Source organism: Pogona vitticeps, chromosome 1 (assembly GCF_051106095.1).
Source record: "Pogona vitticeps strain Pit_001003342236 chromosome 1, PviZW2.1, whole genome shotgun sequence".
Lineage (NCBI taxonomy): Eukaryota > Metazoa > Chordata > Lepidosauria > Squamata > Agamidae > Pogona > Pogona vitticeps.
The window spans coordinates 96,219,114-96,241,298 of NC_135783.1; the positions used below are offsets into that span (position 1 = coordinate 96,219,114).

Below are 22,185 nucleotides of genomic sequence, written 5' to 3' on the forward strand. Positions count from 1 at the left end.
GGGCTAGTCAGGTATAATCTAAACCAGTGGTTCTTAACGTGGGCAATAATGCCCCCCAGGGGGCGATTTCATTTTTCAGGGGGGCGGTAGAACGAAAAGGGGCGGCATGGGGGCGCTGGAGCAGAAGGGGGGTGGTAGGGGGGCGCTGGAGCAAGCCAAACCTGTGAAGATGACTGCAGCCTTTTTACAGTGTGCATGAATATATATTTTCCTACAATTTTATTTAGTTTCAGACTTTTTGTCTTGAAATTTTTAGTTCCTGCATTTGTTTTTATGCCCTTTTTATATTTCATCTTGCGTCTTAAAATTCACTTGCAACTAAATCATTAAATGTTACTTTTTGGGGAGCATTTCATTTTCTTGGAATTTAATTTTGTTTTCAGGGGTCATTGGATTTAAGTGTCTTAAATAAATAAATAAATAAATAAATAAATAAATAAATAAATAAATAAATAAATAAATAAATAAATAAATAAATAAATAAATAAATAAATAAATAAATAAATAAATGAATGAATGAATGAATGGATGAATGGATGAATGAATGAATGAATAAATAAATAAATAAATAAATAAATAAATAAATAAATAAATAAATAAATAAATAAATAAATAAAAATAAAAAGATATCATCACCGCGGGGAGGGGGGCGATGATAACTTCCTCAATGGCTCAAGGGGGCGATTCTTTCAAAAAGGTTAAGAACCACTGATCTAAACCAAATCCCTTATGAATACACTGTGGAAATGAAGAACAGATTTAAGGAACACGATTTGGTGGACAGAGTGCCTGAAGAACTATGGCTGGAAGCTCATAACATTGTACAGGAGGAGGCAACTAAAACCATCTCAAAGAAAAGGAACTGCAAGAAAGCAAAGTGGCTGTCAAACAAGGCCTTACAAATAGCAGAGAAGAGAAGGGAAACAAAATGCAAGGGAGATAGGGAACGATAGAGAAAACTGAATGCAGACTTCCAGAGAATAGCAAGGAGAGACAAGAGGGCCTTCTTAAATGAACAGTGCAAAGAAATAGAGGAAAATAATAGAAAGGAAAAAACCAGAGATCTGTTCAAGAAAACTGGAGCTATTAAAGGAACATTTTGTGCAAAGATGGACATGATAAAGGACAAAAACAGTAGCGACCTAACAGAAGCAGAAGACATCGAGAAGAGGTGGCAAGAATACACAGAGGAATTATACCAGAAAGATCTGGTTGTTCCAGACAACCCAGATAGTGCGGTTGCTGACCCTGAGCCAGACATCCTGCAGAGTGAAGTCAAGTGGGCCTTAGAAAGCATGGCTAACAACAAGGCCAGTGGAGGTGATGGCATTCTAGTGGAACTATTTAAAATCTTAAAATATGACGCTGTTAAGGTCCTACACTCAATATGCCAGCAAATTTGGAAAACTCAACAATGGCTAGAGGATTGGAAAAGATCAGTCTACATCCCAATCTCAACGAAGGGCAGTGCCAAAGAATGCTCCAACTCAGGGGTCCCCAATCTTTTACACCCTGTGGACCAGCTGGGGAAGGCGGCACTTGTGCGGGTACGCACGCACTTGTGCGCATGTGCAAGTGGTGGCACAGTGCTTCTGCGCTCATGCGTGAGCATGTGCAAACAGTGGTGCAGTGTTGTGCAGGCATGCGCGCTCGTGCACATACACAAATGGTGGCGCGACACTCACAGAGGCACTGTATTCATGGCCCAGCTCAGGCCATGGCCCAGCATCAGGCCGCAGACTGGGGGTTGGGGACCTCTGCTCCGACTACTGTACAATTGCACTCATTTCACACCCTAGCAAGGTTATGGTCAAAATCCTCCAAGGTAGGCTTCAGCAGTATGTGGACCAAAAACTCCCAGAAGTACAAGCTGGATTTCAAAGGGGCAGAGGAACTAAGAGACCAAACTGCTAACATGCGCTGGATTATGGAGAAAGCCAGAGAGTTCCAGAAAAAATATCCATTTCTGCTTCATTGACTACGCAAAAGCCTTTGACTGTGTGGACCACAGCAAACGATGGCAAGTCCTTAAAGAAATGGGAGTGCCTGACCACCTCATCTATCTCCTGAGAAATCTATATGTGGAACAGGAAGCAACAGTTAGAACTGGATATGGAACAACTGATTGGTTCAGAATTAGGAAAGGAGTACGACAAGGCTGTATATTGTCTTGCAGCTTATTTAACTTATATGCAGAATACATTACGCGAAAGGCTGGACTGGATGAATCCCAAGCTGGAATTAAGTTTGCCGGAAGAAATATCAACAACCTCTGATATGCAGACGATACCACTCTGATGGCAGAAAGTGAGGAGGAATTCAAGAACCTTTTAATGAGAGTAAAAGAGGAGAGTGAAAAAAATGGTCTGAAGCTCAACATCAAAAAAACTAAGATCATGGCCACTGGGCCCATCACCTCCTGAAAAATAGAAGGGGAAGATACGGAGGCAGTGACAGATTTTTCCTGGGCTCCATGATTACTGCAAATGGTGACAGCAGAAACGAAATTAAGAAACCTCCTTCTTGGGAGGAAAGTGATGACAAACCTAGACAGCATCTTAAAAAGCAGAGACATCACCTTGCCGACAAAGGTCCACACAGTCAAAGTTATGGTTTTTCCTGTAGTGATGTATGGAAGTGAGAGCTGGACCATAAAGAGGGCTGACACTGAAGAATTGATGCTTTTGTAATGCTGGAGGAGACTCTTGAGAGTCCCCTGGACTGCAAGGAGAACAAACCTATCCATTCTGAAGGAATCAAGCCTGAGTGCTCACTGGAAGGAGAGATCCTGAAGCTGAGGCTCCAATACTTTGGTCATCTCATGAGAAGAGACGACTCCCTGGAAAAGACCTTGATGTTGAGAAAATGTTAAGGCAAGAGGAGAAAGGGGGGACAGAGGACAAGATGGTTGGACAGTGCCATCAAAGCTACCAACATGAATTTGACTCAACTCTTTGAGGCAGTGGAAGACAGGACGCCTGGCATGTTCTGGTCCATGAGGTTATGAAGAGTCAGACACGACTAAACAACAGCAGAGTGTAGATGGGCTACAGAAGTGATGATAAACGTGGGATAGGAATGAAACACCTCTCTGAATATTTTACATGCTTTGTAACGCCCAAACAAATGATTGTTTCTAGGGGAGGGAGAAAAACACAGGTAGCAATATTTAATATCTTAGTTGTCTGAAGAGTTTTCCCCAATGTTTCCATCCCTAGAAAAATGAAAAAGAAAAGAAATGTCCATCCAAGCATTTCTTATTTACATTTTTATACGTAAATTTAAAAGTGTGGCCGAAAAGTAGGGCTGGGGGCAAAAAAATTAGCCCCCAATTTGCCTGAGATTGCCCACCATACATTAAAAGAAGGCCCGAACAATCTTTCAGTGATTAAAGTGCCCACATGAACACTAGAATGTAATACAAAATCTTTCAAAATACATGTCAACCAATGGCTTCAACAGATACAGAAGTGGCTGTTGACAGTTTTTCAACAATAACAATATAGCGCTTTAAAACAAAAGTGAGTTACCTGAAAATTCTGGCCACATTGGTACATATATCCTTGTCATTCATACGTTTCTCCAGCATCAGGCAAAGGTCTAGAATTGCTCCATATTCCAGGAGTTTGCACCTTGACTGAGACAAGTCAACCAGGTTTCGCAAAGTGGCAGTGAGCTGGAGAAAATAAATTTAAACATGAATAAATCATCACTCTATTATGAGTTCAAGACACTTTTGGAATTTTAATAGATTAAATCTAGCCTAAGCTTCTAACGGCAATTCTATGAAACTCTGCCGATATGTATGAAAAATTACGGATTATTTAAGGTTCAGAATAGGGACAACAATACAAGTTTAATTTTTTAAAAAGAGGACGGTAGTCAGTGGAGGTCATATCACATTTCTCTTTCTATGTTGAAAGCAAACTTGCATTTTATTCCTTTCCTAGATAAATTAATTGGGGCGCTTCTTTATCTATTCACAACTGGGGAAGAAATTACACTATTCACTTGGGACAGCCCTTTCCATTGTGGCCAAGTTACTTCAGTGGACAGGAGATAGATAATGCCAGCTGCATCTGGATAAAAGCAGACTATTTAAATCCAATTCAACCTGCCTTCTTCCAGAGCTAGGGGCTGAGACAAACAAAGAAAGTGCACTTTGCTGATTCTTTGTCATTTCTCAGCTTCAGTAGCAGAAGTGTGGTTTAGGTATCTGACTGTTGAGCCAGAGATTGAGAGTTCAATTCCCCACTGCCCCCCTGAAAGGGGCTGGACTCAGTGAACCAAAGGGTCCCTTCCAGCTCTGTAGTTCTAAGATGTTGATGATGATGATGAATCATGGTACCATCCAAAATGACTTTGTGGACTGTGAACAGGACACATAATTTTACATTATTTTACCATGCTAAGGTGAAGGGATCCAAAAGAGATACTAGGAAGCTCAGTAGAATTAAATTACTACGTCTCATTGAGATTTACTCTATGTTACATAACTGGCAACTTGAAGTCACTGGGAAAATTTACAATTTGGAGTAAGGTGCCATCAGAATGCTAACACAGAACCCTATTTTTCCATTAGTCCAAACTAGTTCTATTAACTCCCTGTGTCAATAACTGCTTGAAAAGTGGAATGCTCTTCCCTGACATCCCACACCAAAGCACAGAACTGCAGTTTGGACATACTTCTCAAGCTGTTTTCTCCTGGATTCTGAAGGAGCATGATTAGGAGTTCCTTTTATCAACATTAGCACACAATATCAGAATTGTTTTGCACAGGCCCTAGTAAGTTCTCAACTTGACTTTTCTAACACAGTTTTGCCTTTTGAGGCTAGAGTACTGCCAGATGACTAGCCATAGTTATTTCTTTAAACATGGCTATTTTCAGATTCAAGTACTGTAACTTATTGAGTGAATGCAACAAGACATCCTTCAGCTTTTAATATTCTAAACCTGAGATTTGATCTTTAAAGTCAACAGTTTATCTAGAAAAACAAAGATTTTATCTTTTAAACCTTATTAAAGACGCCCCTCAGTGTGAGAACCTGAATTAAAAAGCAGACAATAAAACTACTTAAGATAGGTCAAGCTGTCATCTGGAGAGCAAAATCTCTTATTCTACTGTTTTAAATACGAGGTGTCATTGAAGTGAAGCAGCCTGTCTTTCCAGATCGTTTCGTTCATTTAGTAGTTTAGTCATGTCCGACTCTTCGTGACCCCATGAACCAGAGCACCCCAGGCCCTCCTATCCTCCACTGCCTCCCGTAGTTGTGTCAATTTCATGTTGGTTGCTTCGCAGACACTGTCCAGCCATCTCATCCTCTGTTGTCCCCTTCTCCTCTTGCCGTCACACTTTCCTAACATCAAGGTCTTTTCCAAGGAGTCTTCTCTTCTCATCAGATGGCCAAAGTACTGGAGCCTCAGCTTCAGGATCTGTCCTTCCAGTGAGCACTCAGGCTTGATTTCCTTTAGAATTGATAGGTTTGTTCACCTTGCAGTCCAGGGGACTCTCAAGAGCCTCTTCCAGCACCACAATTCAAAGGCATCAATTCTTCGGCGGTCTGCTTTCTTTATGGTCCAGCTGTCACTTCCATACGTCACGACAGGAAAAACCATAGCTTTGACTATTCTGACTTTTGTTGGCAAGGTGATGTCTCTGATCTTTAAGATGCTGTCAAGGTTTGCCATTGCTTTCCTCCCAAGAAGCAGGCGTCTTTTAATTTCGTGGCTGCTGTCTCCATCTGCAGTGATCATGTAAAATCTGTCACTGCCTCCATATCTTCCCCTTCTATGTGCCAGGAGGGGATGGGACCAGTGGCCATGATCTTAGTTTTTTTTATGTTGAGTTTCAGGCCGTTTTTTGCACTCTCCTCTTTCACCCTCATTACAAGGTTAATTCCTGCTCACTTTCTGCGATCAGAGTGGTATCATCTGCATATCAGAGGTTGTTGATATTTCTTCCAGCAATCTTGATTCCGGCTTGGGATTCCTCCAGTCCAGCCTTCCGCATGATGCATTCTGCATATAAGTTAAATAAGCTGGGGGACAATATACAGCCTTGTCGTACTCCTTTCCCAGTTCTGAACCAATCAGTTGTTCCATATCCAGTTCTAACTGTTGCTTCCTGTCCCACATATAGGTTTCTCAGGAGATAGACAAGGTTGTCAGGCACTCCCATTTCTTTAAGGACTTGCCATAATTTGTTGTGGTCCACACAGTCAAAGGCTTTTGCATAGTCAATGAAGCAGAAGTAGATATTTTTCTGGAACTCTCTGGCTTTCTCCATAATCCAGCGCATGTTAGCAATTTGGTCTCGAGTTACTCTGCCCCTTCGGAATCCAGCTTGTACTTCTGGGAGTTTTTGGTCCACATACTGCTGAAGCCTACCTTGGAGGATTTTGACCATAACCTTGCTAACGTGTGAAATGAGTGCAATTGTACGGTAGTTAGAGCATTCTTGGGCACTGCCTTTTTTTGGGATTGGGATGTAGACTGATCTTTTCCAATCCTCTGGCCACTGCTGAGTTTTCCAAACTTGCTGGCATATTGAATGTAGTACCTTAACAGCATCATCTTTTAAGATTTTAAATACAGTAGTTCAACTGGAATGCCATCACCTCCACTGGCCTTGTTGTTAGGCAGGCTTTCTAAGGCCCACTTTCCAGATACAGACCAAATATCCAAACCTCCTCCCTTCTGCTTCTCACACACAGGTGTCATGAATACAGTTAACAACTTTAACAATAATGCTGGTGAGTTTATCACAAGAATTACTCTCAACAGCACACTTGCTACAAGGAAAGTAATACAAAGTACAACACAGCAAAATGGGGATTACTTTAGTTAGAAAATTATTAATAATTTTCAGAATTTTTGTATTACTTTTCTAGGGTGTAACATAAGAAACATTTAAAAGTGTCCTCTCTGTTGCACTTTTGCCAATACTGTAATCAAGTACCAAATTTCATGTTTCATCATCATCCATAATGGCACAAGAGTCTCCTCATCCACTATTATTACATCTTGTATTTCTTTGCTTCACTTATTCTCTATCACATTTCTAATCTTCTTTGAAAATTGCCTCTTTGCTAGCTCACTTGTGCTTCTTAAATAATACAATAGGGTGAAAAGACAGTGATTCCATTTCTTTCTTGCTCCCCCCCTTTCCCTGAGGCAAGTTCTCATAAGGGGAAAGAGCATTTAGAAGAATGAAACTCCTGCTTTTTACTTTCTGTTATCAAAGTACCACTATTTTCCTGTAGGAACCTAGTGATTATAATTATCCAAATCTATCTTAACTATTTATTGTTCCGTAAGGTATACAGATAGAAAAATAAGTATGTATACATGAATGCATGCATACCCAGGTGCATGCATACACACACACACACACACATATATATATACAGTGGTGCCTCGCTTAACGAGCGCTTCATTTAACGACGAATTCGCTTAGCGATGACTTTTTCTGAGCGATCTTGCGCTCCGTTTGACAATGTTTCCTATGGGCGATATTCGCATAGCGATGTTTGGGACCATGCTTCATATAGCGATGACAGTTTGGGTCCCCCTGTTTCACTTAACGATGGTTTTGACAGCCTCATGTTGGCTGTTTTTATATGTTTAAAAATGTTTAGAATGCTTGAAATCATAAGTGCACTTAATAAACCCTTTGTTAAACTAATTTGACTTTGTTCTGACTCTTTTTAAATTTGTTGTAATTTTCCCCCCATTGAGATGCATTGAATAAGTTTCAATGCATTTCAATTGGGGAACCGTGTTTCGCTTAGCGATGTTTCCTATGGCGATTTTCGCTTAAGGACAGCAATCCGTTCCCATTGGAACGGATTATCCAGTTTTCAATGCATTTCAATGGGAAACCGTGTTTTGCTTAGTGTTGTTTTCCCATAGCGACATTTTTTTTGAACCAATTAAAATTGTTAAGCGAGGCACCACTGTATATATATATATAAACACAATGCAAATCAGTGCCTACTTGTCATTGCCTGAAACTCATAGTACTGATTTGCCTCTGGTCTTCTGTTTTCTTTTCAGCTACCTACCGTATATTATCCACCGGAGGCATCCTGAATCACTATGACTGATGCCTGCAGTTCACAGGGGCTGTTCAAATTCTAATGCCAACTATCACTAACTGAAACAGATCAGCAGAATCTGTGCGGCTGGAGTTGCAACCATGGCAAAACAAACAAACAAACAATGGCAATACTAAAACTACTTGGAATTAGAGCACCATTCTGCCCCCCTCCATAGACATATACACACAAGGAAATCATCTAGATGGACCCTAAGAAAGTCACGGCCACATGAAGACTGATGCTCTAACACTTGTATATTAGAAAATCAGTAATGGCATGGGAATGTTTTTTAGTAGATGAGTACAAAGGCCATTTACATGTATCATTCTATACATCAGAAAATTTGTGCCAATGGTAAACAATGAGGGAACCCGTTATGAATATTATGCTTTCAATCCACAAAGAACAATATAGTTTTCTATAAGTTAAATGGTCAATTATATTATATTAATTTTTCCATAAACTAGGACATTATCTGATTCAACAGCCAGGCAAATTCAGAAGACTGAACTGAGACAACATTGTTGGTTCAAGCCGCTACACTGGTAACAAATTTGTGCAGTCAATTTATAAACCAATTGATTTTTGTAAATCACCTTGAAATCTCAGGGGAATGGCACTGTATAAAAGTTTGAAATGAATTCAATAACTAACTAAACCAGTGCCAGAACCACGTTCAGACTAAGCATAGCAGTATCAGTCAGTCATTGCTGCTCTCTGATACTGAAAGCAAAATCAAGGTGTCACAACTAATAATAATGGTTTGATTCAGCATCTCCATGCCACACAGTAATACTAGTCAACACACAGTCTTTCATCTTTGGAATAAGACCATCTTCATCTTTGGAATAAGACCATCTACATTACTGGAAGCCAAAAAATGATTCTAAATATTTTATGAGCAACTCTTCCATTTTTAAAACTATCTTAACTGTATGGCATTAATACTGCCATTAAAAATTATGTGGGCAGTAATATTTCAGACTTCTTCATGGATTGCTGCCTTGTCGTGGCGAAGGGGCTTGAGTAACTCAGAGAAACTATGGGCTATGCCGTGCAGGGACACCCAAGACGGACAGGACATAGTGGAGAGTTCCGACTGTGACAAACCCAGACCTACTGGGATCTGCCACACAGTTACACTAAGCTGCCACCAACCATTCCCTTTAAGAAGTCACACAGACCAGGGATGGATTTTTCAAACAATAAAAAGAATAAGGTTTATTTTAAATACACACAGGGAAAAATAAACAATCAGGTGAATAGGATAAAGTAACGTGGCTTATTCTCACTCATACACATGCATACAGTTTGGTTCACCTAGAACCCTTAACTTGAAGCACAGACCCTGAACCTATCAGCTCTGGCTAACCCACAGACACCTGAACCTATCAGGTTGGTACTCTGACACACAGAAGTACCCTGTCTGACACACAGACTCCCACAACAGCTTCTTCTTCCCAGCTGCTGCTTCGTCACAACCCAGTGTCTCTCAGTGTCTCAGTCTCCCTCTCACCACACAGGCATCACATATTTATACAGTACAGCCCCTCCTCCTGATGTCCCGCCTTCCACTCCCCATAGGATGGAACTTTCCCTCCAAACCCATGACAGACAGGTAACATCAGTGCTGTTATGTAACACCTCCCCTCTTTATAAGTTGTTTTGTAGGGGGAAAGCTAACGTGCTTTTCACCAAAAAACAACCTGAATAAAATACACAAAAACAGTTATACATACCATATAATACTTACTTATCCTTACACTCTAAGTTAACCATAGCAATTATGCATTTAAACATTTACCATTAACATTACATCCATTTACCTTTATTCATACAAACCAAATTCAAAACCAGGTACATTTTACTTTTTGTCATCAATATATACACATAGTCCATGTTCTTTCGCCGTCTTCATTCTTCAGGTCTTCTTGATAAGGCGTCAGCAACACAGTTCACTGACCCTCTGACCACCTTCACTTCAAAGTCATAGTCCTGTAGGTTTAAAGCCCACCTCATAAGTTTGCTATTGTGGGTTTTCATTGTCTTTAACCATTGCAATGGTGAATGGTCAGTACACAGAACAAAATGTCTTCCCCAGATGTAAGGCTTGGCCTTCTGGATCGCGTAGACTATGGCCAAACACTCCTTCTCCACGGTTGCCAAATGTCTCTCACCTTTTTGAAGTTTCCTACTCAGGTAGGACACTGGATGCTGGTCACCATTCTCATCCTCCTGGCACAGAACTGCTCCTACCCCGCTGTTAGACGCATCGGTGTAGATGATGAACTCCCGGTCGAAGTCTGGAGCCCGCAGGACTGGATAGTTGATTAACGCCTCCTTCAACCTCTGGAACGCCGCCTCACAGTCGCTGGTCCACGGGATGCGGTCATCAGCCGTCTTCCTCGTCAGATCGGTCAGCGGAGCCGCAATCTCGCTAAACCTCGGGATGAACTTCCTGTAGTAGCCCACCAACCCAAGAAATGATTTGACTTTTTTCTTGGTGTTGGGTCTAGGCCAATCACAAACAGCTTCTATTTTGGCCTCCAGGGGTTTTATCATTCCTCCCCCTACCATGTGACCCAAGTATTTTATTTCTGGGCTACCCAGCTGACACTTGCTGGCCTTTACTGTTAGCCCTGCTGCACTTAACCTCTGCAGCACTAACTCCAGGTGTATCAGGTGATCTTCCCAGGTATTACTGAAGATCCCTATGTCGTCAATGTAGGCCACTGTAAAGTCACTGAGCCCTGCCAAGGTCTGGTCCATCAGCCTTTGGAATGTGGCTGGTGCATTTCTGAGACCAAAGCTCAGGACTCGAAACTCATAGAGACCAAAAGGGCTGCAAAAGGCAGTCTTTTCTTGATCCCTGGGATCAATTCTTAATTGCCAATATCCCTTTACCAGGTCCAATGATGAGATGAACCGACAACCCCCTATGGTTTCAATCAGGTTGTCTAGCCTGGGCATTGGGTAGGCATCAGGAGTGGTTACACGGTTTAATTTCCTGTAATCAACGCAAAACCTAATGCTCCCATCAGGCTTGTCCACAAGGACTATCGGAGAGGACCAAGGACTAGAAGAGGGGACGATTATGTTCTCCCTAAGCATCTCGTCCAGCTCCTTCCGCACCTTGTCCCTATAGGGTCCCGTTACTCGGTATGGGGATACTGCCTGCGGGGGTGCATCCCCTGTGTGGATCCGATGCATCACTCCCTTCACTATCCCCGGCTTGTTGGAAAACACCTGTTGATATTTACTGAGCAGCATTTTTAGTTCTTGCTGCTGGTCTTGGGTGAGTGCAGGACTGATCTTTACCTCCTCTGGGTTGTATTTTACTTCCCCTCTACCCTCCCAGAAGGGTAATTCAGCTTCCTCACTCTCAGCTGCTTTTATCGCGAATAAAACCCTCTGTTCCCCTCGGTAGTAGGGTTTTAGGGCATTCACATGAACCACCCTCCTTGCTTGGTTCTCCTCCTGCTCTATTAGGTAGTTCAGGTCTGACATCTTGGAAATGACCCTATATGGTCCTGCCCATTTGAGCTGCAGTTTATTCTCTCTGCAGGGCTGACAGAGGTGCTGCGTTACCAGACTACGCCAGGGGGCGTAATGGTGAAGTGAACTGCTCAGAGATGAAACCAAACAGACACTGTTGTAGTGTTGAAAGTATTATTTACAATAAAGTCCATATATACAGGGTAAATACAGCTTCTCTTGGTCTTTATACAGTCCTGGTCATACACAGTAGTTCTTCAGTTAGCAATGGTAAATTTACAGTTTCAGTAACTAAATATTGTTACCACTATAAATAGTCCTGCATCCACGAAGTCTTCTCCTCTCACCACAGAGATAGTCTTCTCCCAGGATCTTCTCCTTGCAATATGGCAAGTCTTCATCCAGCGATGCAGAATATACAGTTCTCAGCAACAAGATCACCAGCAACACAACAACCAACCAACCACCCAAACTACCCAACTACCCAAACTACCCAACAGTTTGTGTCTGTAAGCTTGGCTAGTTTTATTCTTGGATGAACCAATCAAATTGGTTGTCACACAGCTGCCTCAATTATCCCAGCTGTGTTCCTTTGTTACATGCTGCTTTGACTAAATCCTGATCCTGTAACAACTTATTCACTGAATTGCAATGAACAATTCCCTAGGTTGACTTTGAGACCTGTCAATCTCCTCCAATTGTTTATAGCAATTCTGTAACATATTTATCTTACATAGTACATTGCCTTGAACATATACAGAGTTCCTTTTTTTACATTCATATACATTATATCATTCCCAACATTTCACATGCTTTATTATGTTTGGTTGGCCCCAGTACTTTTGTCAAACAATCAGCTTTATTATTTTCTGTTCCACAGTATACCAGTTCTATTAAACCATTCTCTATACTTTGCTTAACATTTTGGTACCTGATATCTGTGTGTTTAGATCTGCTTCTTACATTTGGTGAGTTTGCCATTTGTATGACAGCTTGATTATCTTCAAAAACCTTTATTTGTGTTTTTATATTCACACCCAGATCTTGTGCCAATTGTTTATAGAAAACTAGATCTGTACACAATTCAGATAATGCTGCATACTCAGATTCGGCAGAAGACAACGATATAAATTTCTGTCTAGCTGTCTTCCAGCTTATCAAACTTCCTCCCAAATGTACAGTCATGCCTGATGTTGATCTTCGGGTTGTTAAATCACTCCCATAATTAGCATCGGCATAAGCAGTAATAGCCAGTTCTCCCACTGGTTCTAAATTTAGCTTTTTATTTTGTGCCTCCTTTAAATACCTTAGTACTCTTTTTGCTGATTGCCAGTGCCTTTCATTCGGCTTGCTTACATTCCTAGATAGCAGGTTTACAGCTATAGAGATGTCTGGCCTTGACCATCTGCTCAAATATAGTAAGCTGCCTATCAGTGATCTATATACATCAATATCACATTCCGGGCCATTCATATCTTCTTTCTCGAACTCTATGTTCATAGGAGTTGCTGCACCTTTACAATCCTCCATCTTATATTGTTTTAGGAGTTTTAATATTTTGCTCTTTTGGGCTATTTTAAATCCTTTCTCACTTCTCTCTATTTCTACTCCCAAGTAGTTACTTATTTCTCCCAAATCTCTCAACTTGTAGTGTTTCTTTAACATTTGGATTACTTCTTCAGCCTCTTTCTTATCTTTGGTGAATATAGCTAAATCATCCACAAATACTAACACTATAGCTTGTGTCTTATCATTTATAAATAAACAAGGGTCAGCCTTTCCTTGCACAAAACCATTATCCTTTAAAGTTTTAGTTAAATGTTGGTTCCATTCATGGCCACTTTGTCTGAGACCATATAGACTTTTTTTCAATATCCAGCATTTACCTTCACTTTCAATTCCTGGTGGTATTTCCATATAAATTGTGTGTTTCAGGTCAGCATATAAATAGGCTGTTTCTATATCAACATGCCTGGTCATGAGATTATGCTTGGCTGCATAGGTTAAAGCAAATCTCAATGTCTCTGGTCTTAGAGCCGGTGCAAAAACTTGATCATAGTCGTTTGAAGTTTGTGCATACCCTTTTGCCACTAACCTTGCTCTATACCTCACATTACCATCGGCATCCACCTTCCTTTTAAATACCCATCTGGAACCAATTACTTTTGATTTTTCAGGCAGTTTCACCTCCTCATAAACCTTCAGTTGTTTTAATGAATTTAACTCCTTATCCATTGCCTCTTTCCATTTTATTTGTTCCTGCTCAGGCATATTACATATGTCATTATATGTCTCTGGCTCAGCCACATTGAGACAATAATAGGTCTCAGGCTTGTACCTGTCAGGAGTTTTTCTCTCTCTGCTAGACCTCCTAGGTAATTCTCTGTCCTCCTCGAGAGTTTCCTTCCTTTCTGAGTTGGATGGAATTTCTTTGTCAGATTGCATTTCCTCAGGTTCTACCTCTCTTTTAATTTCTTGCTCTGTTTGAGAGTCACTATCCTCTCCACTATCTTCACTACATTCATTCCTTTCAGGCAACTTAATTATTGTTTCTGGGGGTTTACATATTTTGTCCCAGTTACTGTGCTCATTGAATGAAGCACTGCTACTTATCACAAGTTTGTTGGTATTTGGCAACCCAAACCTAAATGCTCTCCTATTTTGTTGGTATCCAAGGAAATACATCAACCTGGCTTTCTTCTCTCCTTTTCTCCCTATTTCTTTTGGGATGTGAACCCATGCAGGAGATCCAAATACGTGTAAAAATTTTAAATTTGGTTTTCTCCCAGTCCAAACTGTGTAGGGTATGTTGTTTATTCCACTGTGCCAAAGAATATTAATATAAAAATTCGCACAAAGTGTAGCTTCACCCCAATATTTCTCTGATAGATTACTCCCCCTAATCATTGCCTCAGCCATATTCTGCAGAGTTTGGCCCCTTCTTTCAATAAAGGCATTCTGAGTAGGTGTATAGGGAGCGGCTCTCCTGTGAGTAATACCATTTTTCTTTAATATTGCTTGAAATTTGGCATTTGTAAACTCTGTTCCATTGTCAGTTTGTACCACTTTAACCTTCTTTCCTGTTTTGCGCTCTACAAATTTGAGCCATTTTTCAAACTCTACATGTACTGCACTTTTATCCTTCATGAGATAGCAGTATCCAAACCTGGACTTTTGGTCTTGGATAGAAAGAATGTATCTGGCTCCTCCTAATGATGCACTTTTGGGTCCAATTACATCAACTGACACCAAATCTAATATATTTTTCACTTGTACATCACTATGTTTCATTATAGGAGCTTTCTTACTTTTGGCTAATTGGCAAGCTTGACAATTCACATATTCATTGCATTGTTTTAAATTAACTCCTACTGAGTTTTCAATTGTTTTTCTCAATGTTTTGTAATTTGCATGTCCTAGCCTTTGATGCCATAAATGAATACAATCTTTGTGTATACATTTGTTTTCATAGACATTATTAGCCTTAGTACAGTTTAGTCTATATAAATTGTTTCTAGCATAGCAATTCAACTTTTCATTGTTCTTGCTAGTTATTACACATTTCTCCTCATAGAAAGTGCTAACAAACCCATTCTTTGCTAATGAACTCACAGAAAGTAAATTATGCTTCAAATTTGGAACATGTAAAACATCTATTGGTCTAGCAATATAAGGCAATTTCACTTTACCTTTTCCCAGTACCTTAGCACTAACACCATTTGCTAAGCATACTTGTTGGTTGGATACAGGTTGGTAGTTAAATATTAGCTGTTTGTTCTTACACATGCTGGCAGTTGCTCCAGAGTCGACAATCCACTCTTCTCCCTGTTCAGAGTTATAAATCTCCTCAGTCAGGTTTAGTGTTTCTCTCTTGCGTCTGGTTTGTTTTTCTTTTCCTTTCTTAAATTTACAGTCTTTCATCAGATGTTTTCTTGAGCCACAGGAAAAACAGCGTTTTCCAGAATGAATGCTTGCAGCTGTGTCCCCCTCCTCCTCACTTTCCTTCAGCTTATCACGTTGATTAGTGAGTTTGGAGTCTCGGAGCTGTTTGTTATCTTTTCTCTTTTGTTCTTCTTCCAAAAGTTTGCCTGTTATATTAATTACTGTTAGCTCTGCTTGAGGAAGAATTTCTAAATTGGTCACCAGCTGATCATATGACTCATCTAATGAAGACAGGATAATAAATGCTTCTTGTATTTCTGTAAATGTGATGTTCTTTTCTCGTAAGTCCATCAACATTGACTTTATTGCTTCTAAATGTTGAAGCATACACCCTCCAGCTTTCAGTCTAGTTCGGAAAAGTTTTCTAGCAATTTGAATCTGGCTTCCAACGTTATCTCTTACGAAGAGTCTCCTTAAATCCTCCCATGCCTTCTTTGCTGAGTTTTGGCCTCTCAGGTGGATAAGAAGACGGTCTTCTAGAGTTAACCCAATAATAGCCAGAGCTTTTGCATTTAGTTTCTTTTTCCTCTCATTTAGGACTGCTGGGGGATTTTCTACAATGTCCCACAATGCTTCCTTTTGTAGTAGCAACTGAACCTTCTGCTGCCAAGTTGCATAATTCTCCCCATTCAACTTTTTTATGCACAGTCCAGCCATAGACATTTCGTTGGCCATCTTTACCACAGACTGTAGCCACACTACTAGGCTCTCTCTGGTCAGCAGTTTCTTCAATAACTTCTTAAATTTATACCTGGATGCAGTCTGGTGCGCTGCCTGGGCCCATAACCAATTGACAGAGGTGCTGCGTTACCAGACTACGCCAGGGGGCGTAATGGTGAAGTGAACTGCTCAGAGATGAAACCAAACAGACACTGTTGTAGTGTTGAAAGTATTATTTACAATAAAGTCCATATATACAGGGTAAATACAGCTTCTCTTGGTCTTTATACAGTCCTGGTCATACACAGTAGTTCTTCAGTTAGCAATGGTAAATTTACAGTTTCAGTAACTAAATATTGTTACCACTATAAATAGTCCTGCATCCACGAAGTCTTCTCCTCTCACCACAGAGATAGTCTTCTCCCAGGATCTTCTCCTTGCAATATGGCAAGTCTTCATCCAGCGATGCAGAATATACAGTTCTCAGCAACAAGATCACCAGCAACACAACAACCAACCAACCACCCAAACTACCCAACTACCCAAACTACCCAACAGTTTGTGTCTGTAAGCTTGGCTAGTTTTATTCTTGGATGAACCAATCAAATTGGTTGTCACACAGCTGCCTCAATTATCCCAGCTGTGTTCCTTTGTTACATGCTGCTTTGACTAAATCCTGATCCTGTAACAACTTATTCACTGAATTGCAATGAACAATTCCCTAGGTTGACTTTGAGACCTGTCAAGGGCCTAAGCCAAAGCACCTCCTCCCCTGGGTCAAAGTGCCTCTCTCTAGCTTTGTGGTCATACCATGTTTTCTGTCTGACCTTCTGAGCTTGCAGGTTTTCTGCTGCCAGCTCTAGATTTCGCTTTAGGTCATTCATCAAGGTGTCTATGTAAGTCACAACGTCTTGTGGGTCATCCTGGGTGATCTGCTCCCAATTTTGTTTGATCAAATCAAGGGGCCCTTTCACCCTTCTCCCAAATAAAAGTTCAAATGGACTGAACCCGGTACTGGCTTGTGGCACTGATCGATAAGCAAACAAAAGGGATTGCAGCTTCTGATCCCAATTGTTTGGATTCTCTGCCAAGTAAGCCCTAATCATGCGCATTAGAGTCCCATTGAACTTCTCAGTTAACCCATTACTTTCCGGATGATAGGCAGTGGTTTCCTTGTGCTTAATTCCACAGATTTGCCATAAGCGTTTCATGAGCTTTGATGTGAACGATGCGCCCAAATCTGTGATTATCTCTGAGGCAAATCCCATCCTGGACATATACCCCACCAAAGCATCGGCCACTGTGTTAGTTTCAATGTTAGTCAAGGGTATGGCTTCAGGATACCTTGTGGCATGGTCCACAATGGTTAGAATGAACCTGTTCCCCCTCTTTGTGGCCTTGGGCAAAGGTCCCACAATATCCACCCCTATGCATTTGAACGGAGTGTCAATCACAGGCAAAGGGCACAACTTTGCTTTGGTCCTGTCGCGGTTATTCCCCTGCCTTTGACACACATCACATTGTTTACAGAACTCCCTGATCTGCTTCCCTATGTCAGGCCAGTAGAAATTCTGTGTGATTCTCTGCTGTGTTTTGTTCACCCCTAAGTGTGCAGCAAACATGTCAGAGTGACCCCTTTGTAAGATCATGGGGCGATACTTTTCAGGTACCACCAGCTGACTTCTGATCCCATCTCCCCCTTTTGAGATATCCCTCAGGGTCTCTCTATATAAAATCCCCTTTTTCTCCAGAAATCTCACTGGGGTTTCAGGTGTTAGCTGGGCGTCAGTCACCTGTTCAAAACACTTCTGGAGAGTGGCGTCTGCCTTTTGCTCCTGTCCAAATCTGCTGTCTGTGGTTAAGGTTTCCACCACAGCTTCTGAACTCCCCTCTGCTTCCGTCTCTGGCTCATCATTACCCCCCTGAACTGTCCCTGTGGTGGCTTGTGAGCGTGTAATCACTAGCACCCGTTTCACATGTTCAGCCAGGTCATTTCCCACGAGCACGGCTGCTGGCAGAGTCGATGAAATCGCTAGCCTCCAAACTCCCCTCCAGCCTTGAAAGTTGACAGGTACCTCAGCTACTGGCAGAGAGATTACCTGCCCCTCAATCCCTGCCACCTTCATGCTCTCATTTGGGATTATAAACTCCCTAGGGATGATATCTGGATGGCATAGGGTTACCTGGGAACAAGTGTCCCGCAGCCCCCTATACTGACGGTCAAGTATTCCTACGTCCACCCCTGCTGTCTCAAACAACTGAGAATCTGTTTTTACCAGCAAGCAGCGCTTTACCTCCACAAGAGGACCATTTTCCTCAGCCTGATCAGCAGAGGTAGCTGTTCCAGACTGAGTAGCCATGGCAACAGGCTCCCTCTGTGACACTGAGCCTTGCTCTTTCTGGACACAGAACACAGCTTTTGGCTTGGTCCCACTAGAATTCTGAGGCACCATTCCTTTTAGCTGCTTTAATTTCTCACACTCTGAGATTAGATGACCCTTTCCCTGACAGAAATAGCATTTTCTGGTGTATTTTGATTCTCTCTCATCTTGTTTTGGTTTTCCCTCCAAAATCTGAGGTCTTAGTTTCATGTCTGAGGGCTTCCCTTCACCATGGGCCCCTCCCCCTTGCTGGCTTTTCCCTGGTCCCTGAGAGTACTTGCTGTAGGTCTCTTTGGGTTTACCTACAGATTTCCCCTCACCCAAGGGCTTTCTTATTTGGGAAATAAAATCTGCGATCTCTGCAGCTGCTGCCACAGATTTCGGTTTCCTTTCCCTCACCTGGAATTTCAATTCCCCATGCAGGACTGAATAGAACTGTTCCAGTGCTATCAAATCTTTAAGCTGCTCATAGGTCTCTGTCCCTTCCTGCGATAGCCATTTCTCAAGCAGCCTCACCAATTGGGCCCCCACTTGGGTAAAAGTCTGTTCTGGTTTTTTTGTGAGGGACCTGAATCTTTGTCTCAGCTGCTCTGCATTTATCCCATGTCTGGCAAACACCAGTTTTTTAAACTCTGCAAAATCTTTCATCAGTTCCTCAGGCATCTCGGCATAAACCTCAGCCAGGCTACCACTGATTAAAGACCGCATGATGGTCATCTTCTCAGTTTCCCTCACTGCGAAGTCCACAAACGCTCTTTCCACTAAGGAAAAGAACACCTCGGGACAATCTCCCTTGTGGTACACAGGGAATTTCTTCAGGTCAGCTTTAGACAGTTGGCCTCCCTCAGAATCCCTATTGTTATTATTGTTCTGGTTCATCAGTTCCAATTTTTTTAATTCAAACGCCATTTTCTCTCTCTGCAATTCCCTCTCCATTTCCATTCTCTCCCTCTCTAATCTTTCTTCTTTTTCCAATTGCCTCATCCTCAGTTCATGCTGCTGGGCTATGAGCAATTTTCTGAGTTCTGGGTTCTGCTCTCCTGTGCTGTCACCCTGCACTGAGCCAAATTCATCCTCAGAACCTTGGTCAATCTGGGGGTCTTTCACTTCACTCATTTCGGCCATCTGGCTTCGAGTCAAGGGCATAATCCCCCCTCAGAACAGGCTGCTTTAAAAATCAAGCCTCAAAATAAAACGACCACTTTTTTCCTTCTTGCCTCAGAACCAGCTCTCCCTAGAGATTGCTGCTGTTCTTCAGCACTAGACTTGCAACAGTATCGAGTCAGAGCCTACCCCCCTCTGCTGGGCCTCTCAGCTGGCAAGCTAGCTCGCTGTTGCTACGCAGTTTTGCCTCAGCTTTTTCCCGCCAAAACTAGGCTGCCTCAGAGCACCTTAATCTAAGTCTCCCCAATTGGCACGTTCTTCCACTAGCGCACCTCCCCGTGAGGTACACCTAGAAGATTACCTACGCGCCTCAGACTGTCCCTGACTAGACCCCCCTTGCTCTGGGCACACTTGCCAAGGCTTTGCTGGACCGCTGGACAACTGGACCAGTCGTATCCCACACGCTGGACACCAATCAATGTGACAAACCCAGACCTACTGGGATCTGCCACACAGTTACACTAAGCTGCCACCAACCATTCCCTTTAAGAAGTCACACAGACCAGGGATGGATTTTTCAAACAATAAAAAGAATAAGGTTTATTTTAAATACACACAGGGAAAAATAAACAATCAGGTGAATAGGATAAAGTAACGTGGCTTATTCTCACTCATACACATGCATACAGTTTGGTTCACCTAGAACCCTTAACTTGAAGCACAGACCCTGAACCTATCAGCTCTGGCTAACCCACAGACACCTGAACCTATCAGGTTGGTACTCTGACACACAGAAGTACCCTGTCTGACACACAGACTCCCACAACAGCTTCTTCTTCCCAGCTGCTGCTTCGTCACAACCCAGTGTCTCTCAGTGTCTCAGTCTCCCTCTCACCACACAGGCATCACATATTTATACAGTACAGCCCCTCCTCCTGATGTCCCGCCTTCCACTCCCCATAGGATGGAACTTTCCCTCCAAACCCATGACAGACAGGTAACATCAGTGCTGTTATGTAACACCGACTAAACGCAATCCACCTGGAGTAGGAAATGGCAAGCCACTCCAGTATCTTTGCCAAGAACGCCCCATGATCAGAAACAAAAGGCTAAAAGATATGACGCTGGAAGATGGGCCCCTCAGGTCGGAAGGCGTCCAACATGCTACTGAGGAAGAGCGGAGGACAAGTACAAGTAGCTCCAGAGCTAATGAAGTGGTTGGGCCAAAGCCGAAAGGACGCTCAGCTGTGGACGTGCCTGAAAGTGAAAGGAAAATCCAATGCTGCAAAGAAAAATACTGCATAGGAACCTGGAATGTAAGATCTATGAACACTGGGAAGCTGGAGGTGGTCAAACAGGAGATGGCAAGAATAAACATCGACATCCTGGGCATCAGTGAACTAAAATGGACAGGAATGGGCGAATTCAGCTCAGATGATTATCATATCTACTATTGTGGACAAGAATCCCGTAGAAGGAATGGAGTAGCCGTCATAGTCAACAAAAGAGTGGGAAAAGCTGTAATGGGATACAATCTCAAAAATGATAGAATGATGTCAATACGAATCCAAGGCAGACCATTCAACATCACAATAATCCAAGTTTATGCACCAACCAGCATTGCTGAGGAGACTGAAATTGAACAATTCTATGAAGATCTACAACACCTTCTAGAACTGACACCAAAGAAAGATGTTCTTCTCATTCTAGGGGACTGGAATGCTAAAGTAGGGAGCCAAGAGATAAAAGGAACAACAGGGAAGTTTGGCCTTGGAGTTCAGAACGAAGCAGGACAAAGGCTAATAGAGTTTTGTCAAGAGAATAAGCTGGTCATCACAAACACTCTTTTCCAACAACACAAGAGGCGACTCTATACATGGAAATCACCAGATGGGCAATATCGAAATCAGATTGATTATATTCTCTGCAGCCAAAGATGGAGAAGCTCTATACAGTCAGCAAAAACAAGACCTGGAGCTGACTGCGGTTCTGATCATCAGCTTCTCATAGCAAAATTCAAGCTTAGACTGAAGAGATTAGGAAAAACCACTGGGCCACTCAGGTATAATCTAAACCAAATCCCTTATGAATACACAGTGGAAGTAAAGAACAGATTTAAGGAACTAGATTTGGTGGACAGAGTGCCTGAAGAACTTTGGATAGAGGCTCGTAACATTGTCCAGGAGGCAGCAACGAAAACCATCCCAAAGAAAAGGAAATGCAAGAAAGCAAAGTGGCTGTCCAACGAGGCCTTAGAAATAGCAGAGAGGAGAAGGGAAGCAAAATGCAAGGGAGATAGGGAAAGTTACAGAAACTTGAATGCAGACTTCCAAAGAATAGCAAGGAGAGACAAGAGGGCCTTCTTAAATGAACAATGCAAAGAAATAGAGGAAGATAACAGAAAAGGAAAGACCAGAGATCTGTTCAGGAAAATTGGACATATTAGAGGAACATTTTGCGCAAAGATGAACATGATAAAAGACAAAAATGGGAGGGACCTAACA

At 42.0% G+C, this 22,185-nt stretch overlaps 1 protein-coding gene across 4 annotated transcripts in view; it reads right to left on the reverse strand.

The window, feature by feature from the left end:
* Positions 1-22,185, reverse strand: part of ARMC2 (armadillo repeat containing 2) — a 106,922-nt gene that overhangs the window by 35,831 nt on the left and 48,906 nt on the right. For all 4 annotated transcript variants that reach the window (XM_078385164.1, XM_072998078.2, XM_020801351.3 and 1 more), the window contains one exon: positions 3,531-3,676. In XM_078385164.1, the coding sequence (XP_078241290.1) occupies positions 3,531-3,676 (146 nt within the window). The remainder of the gene's footprint in view (positions 1-3,530; positions 3,677-22,185) is intronic.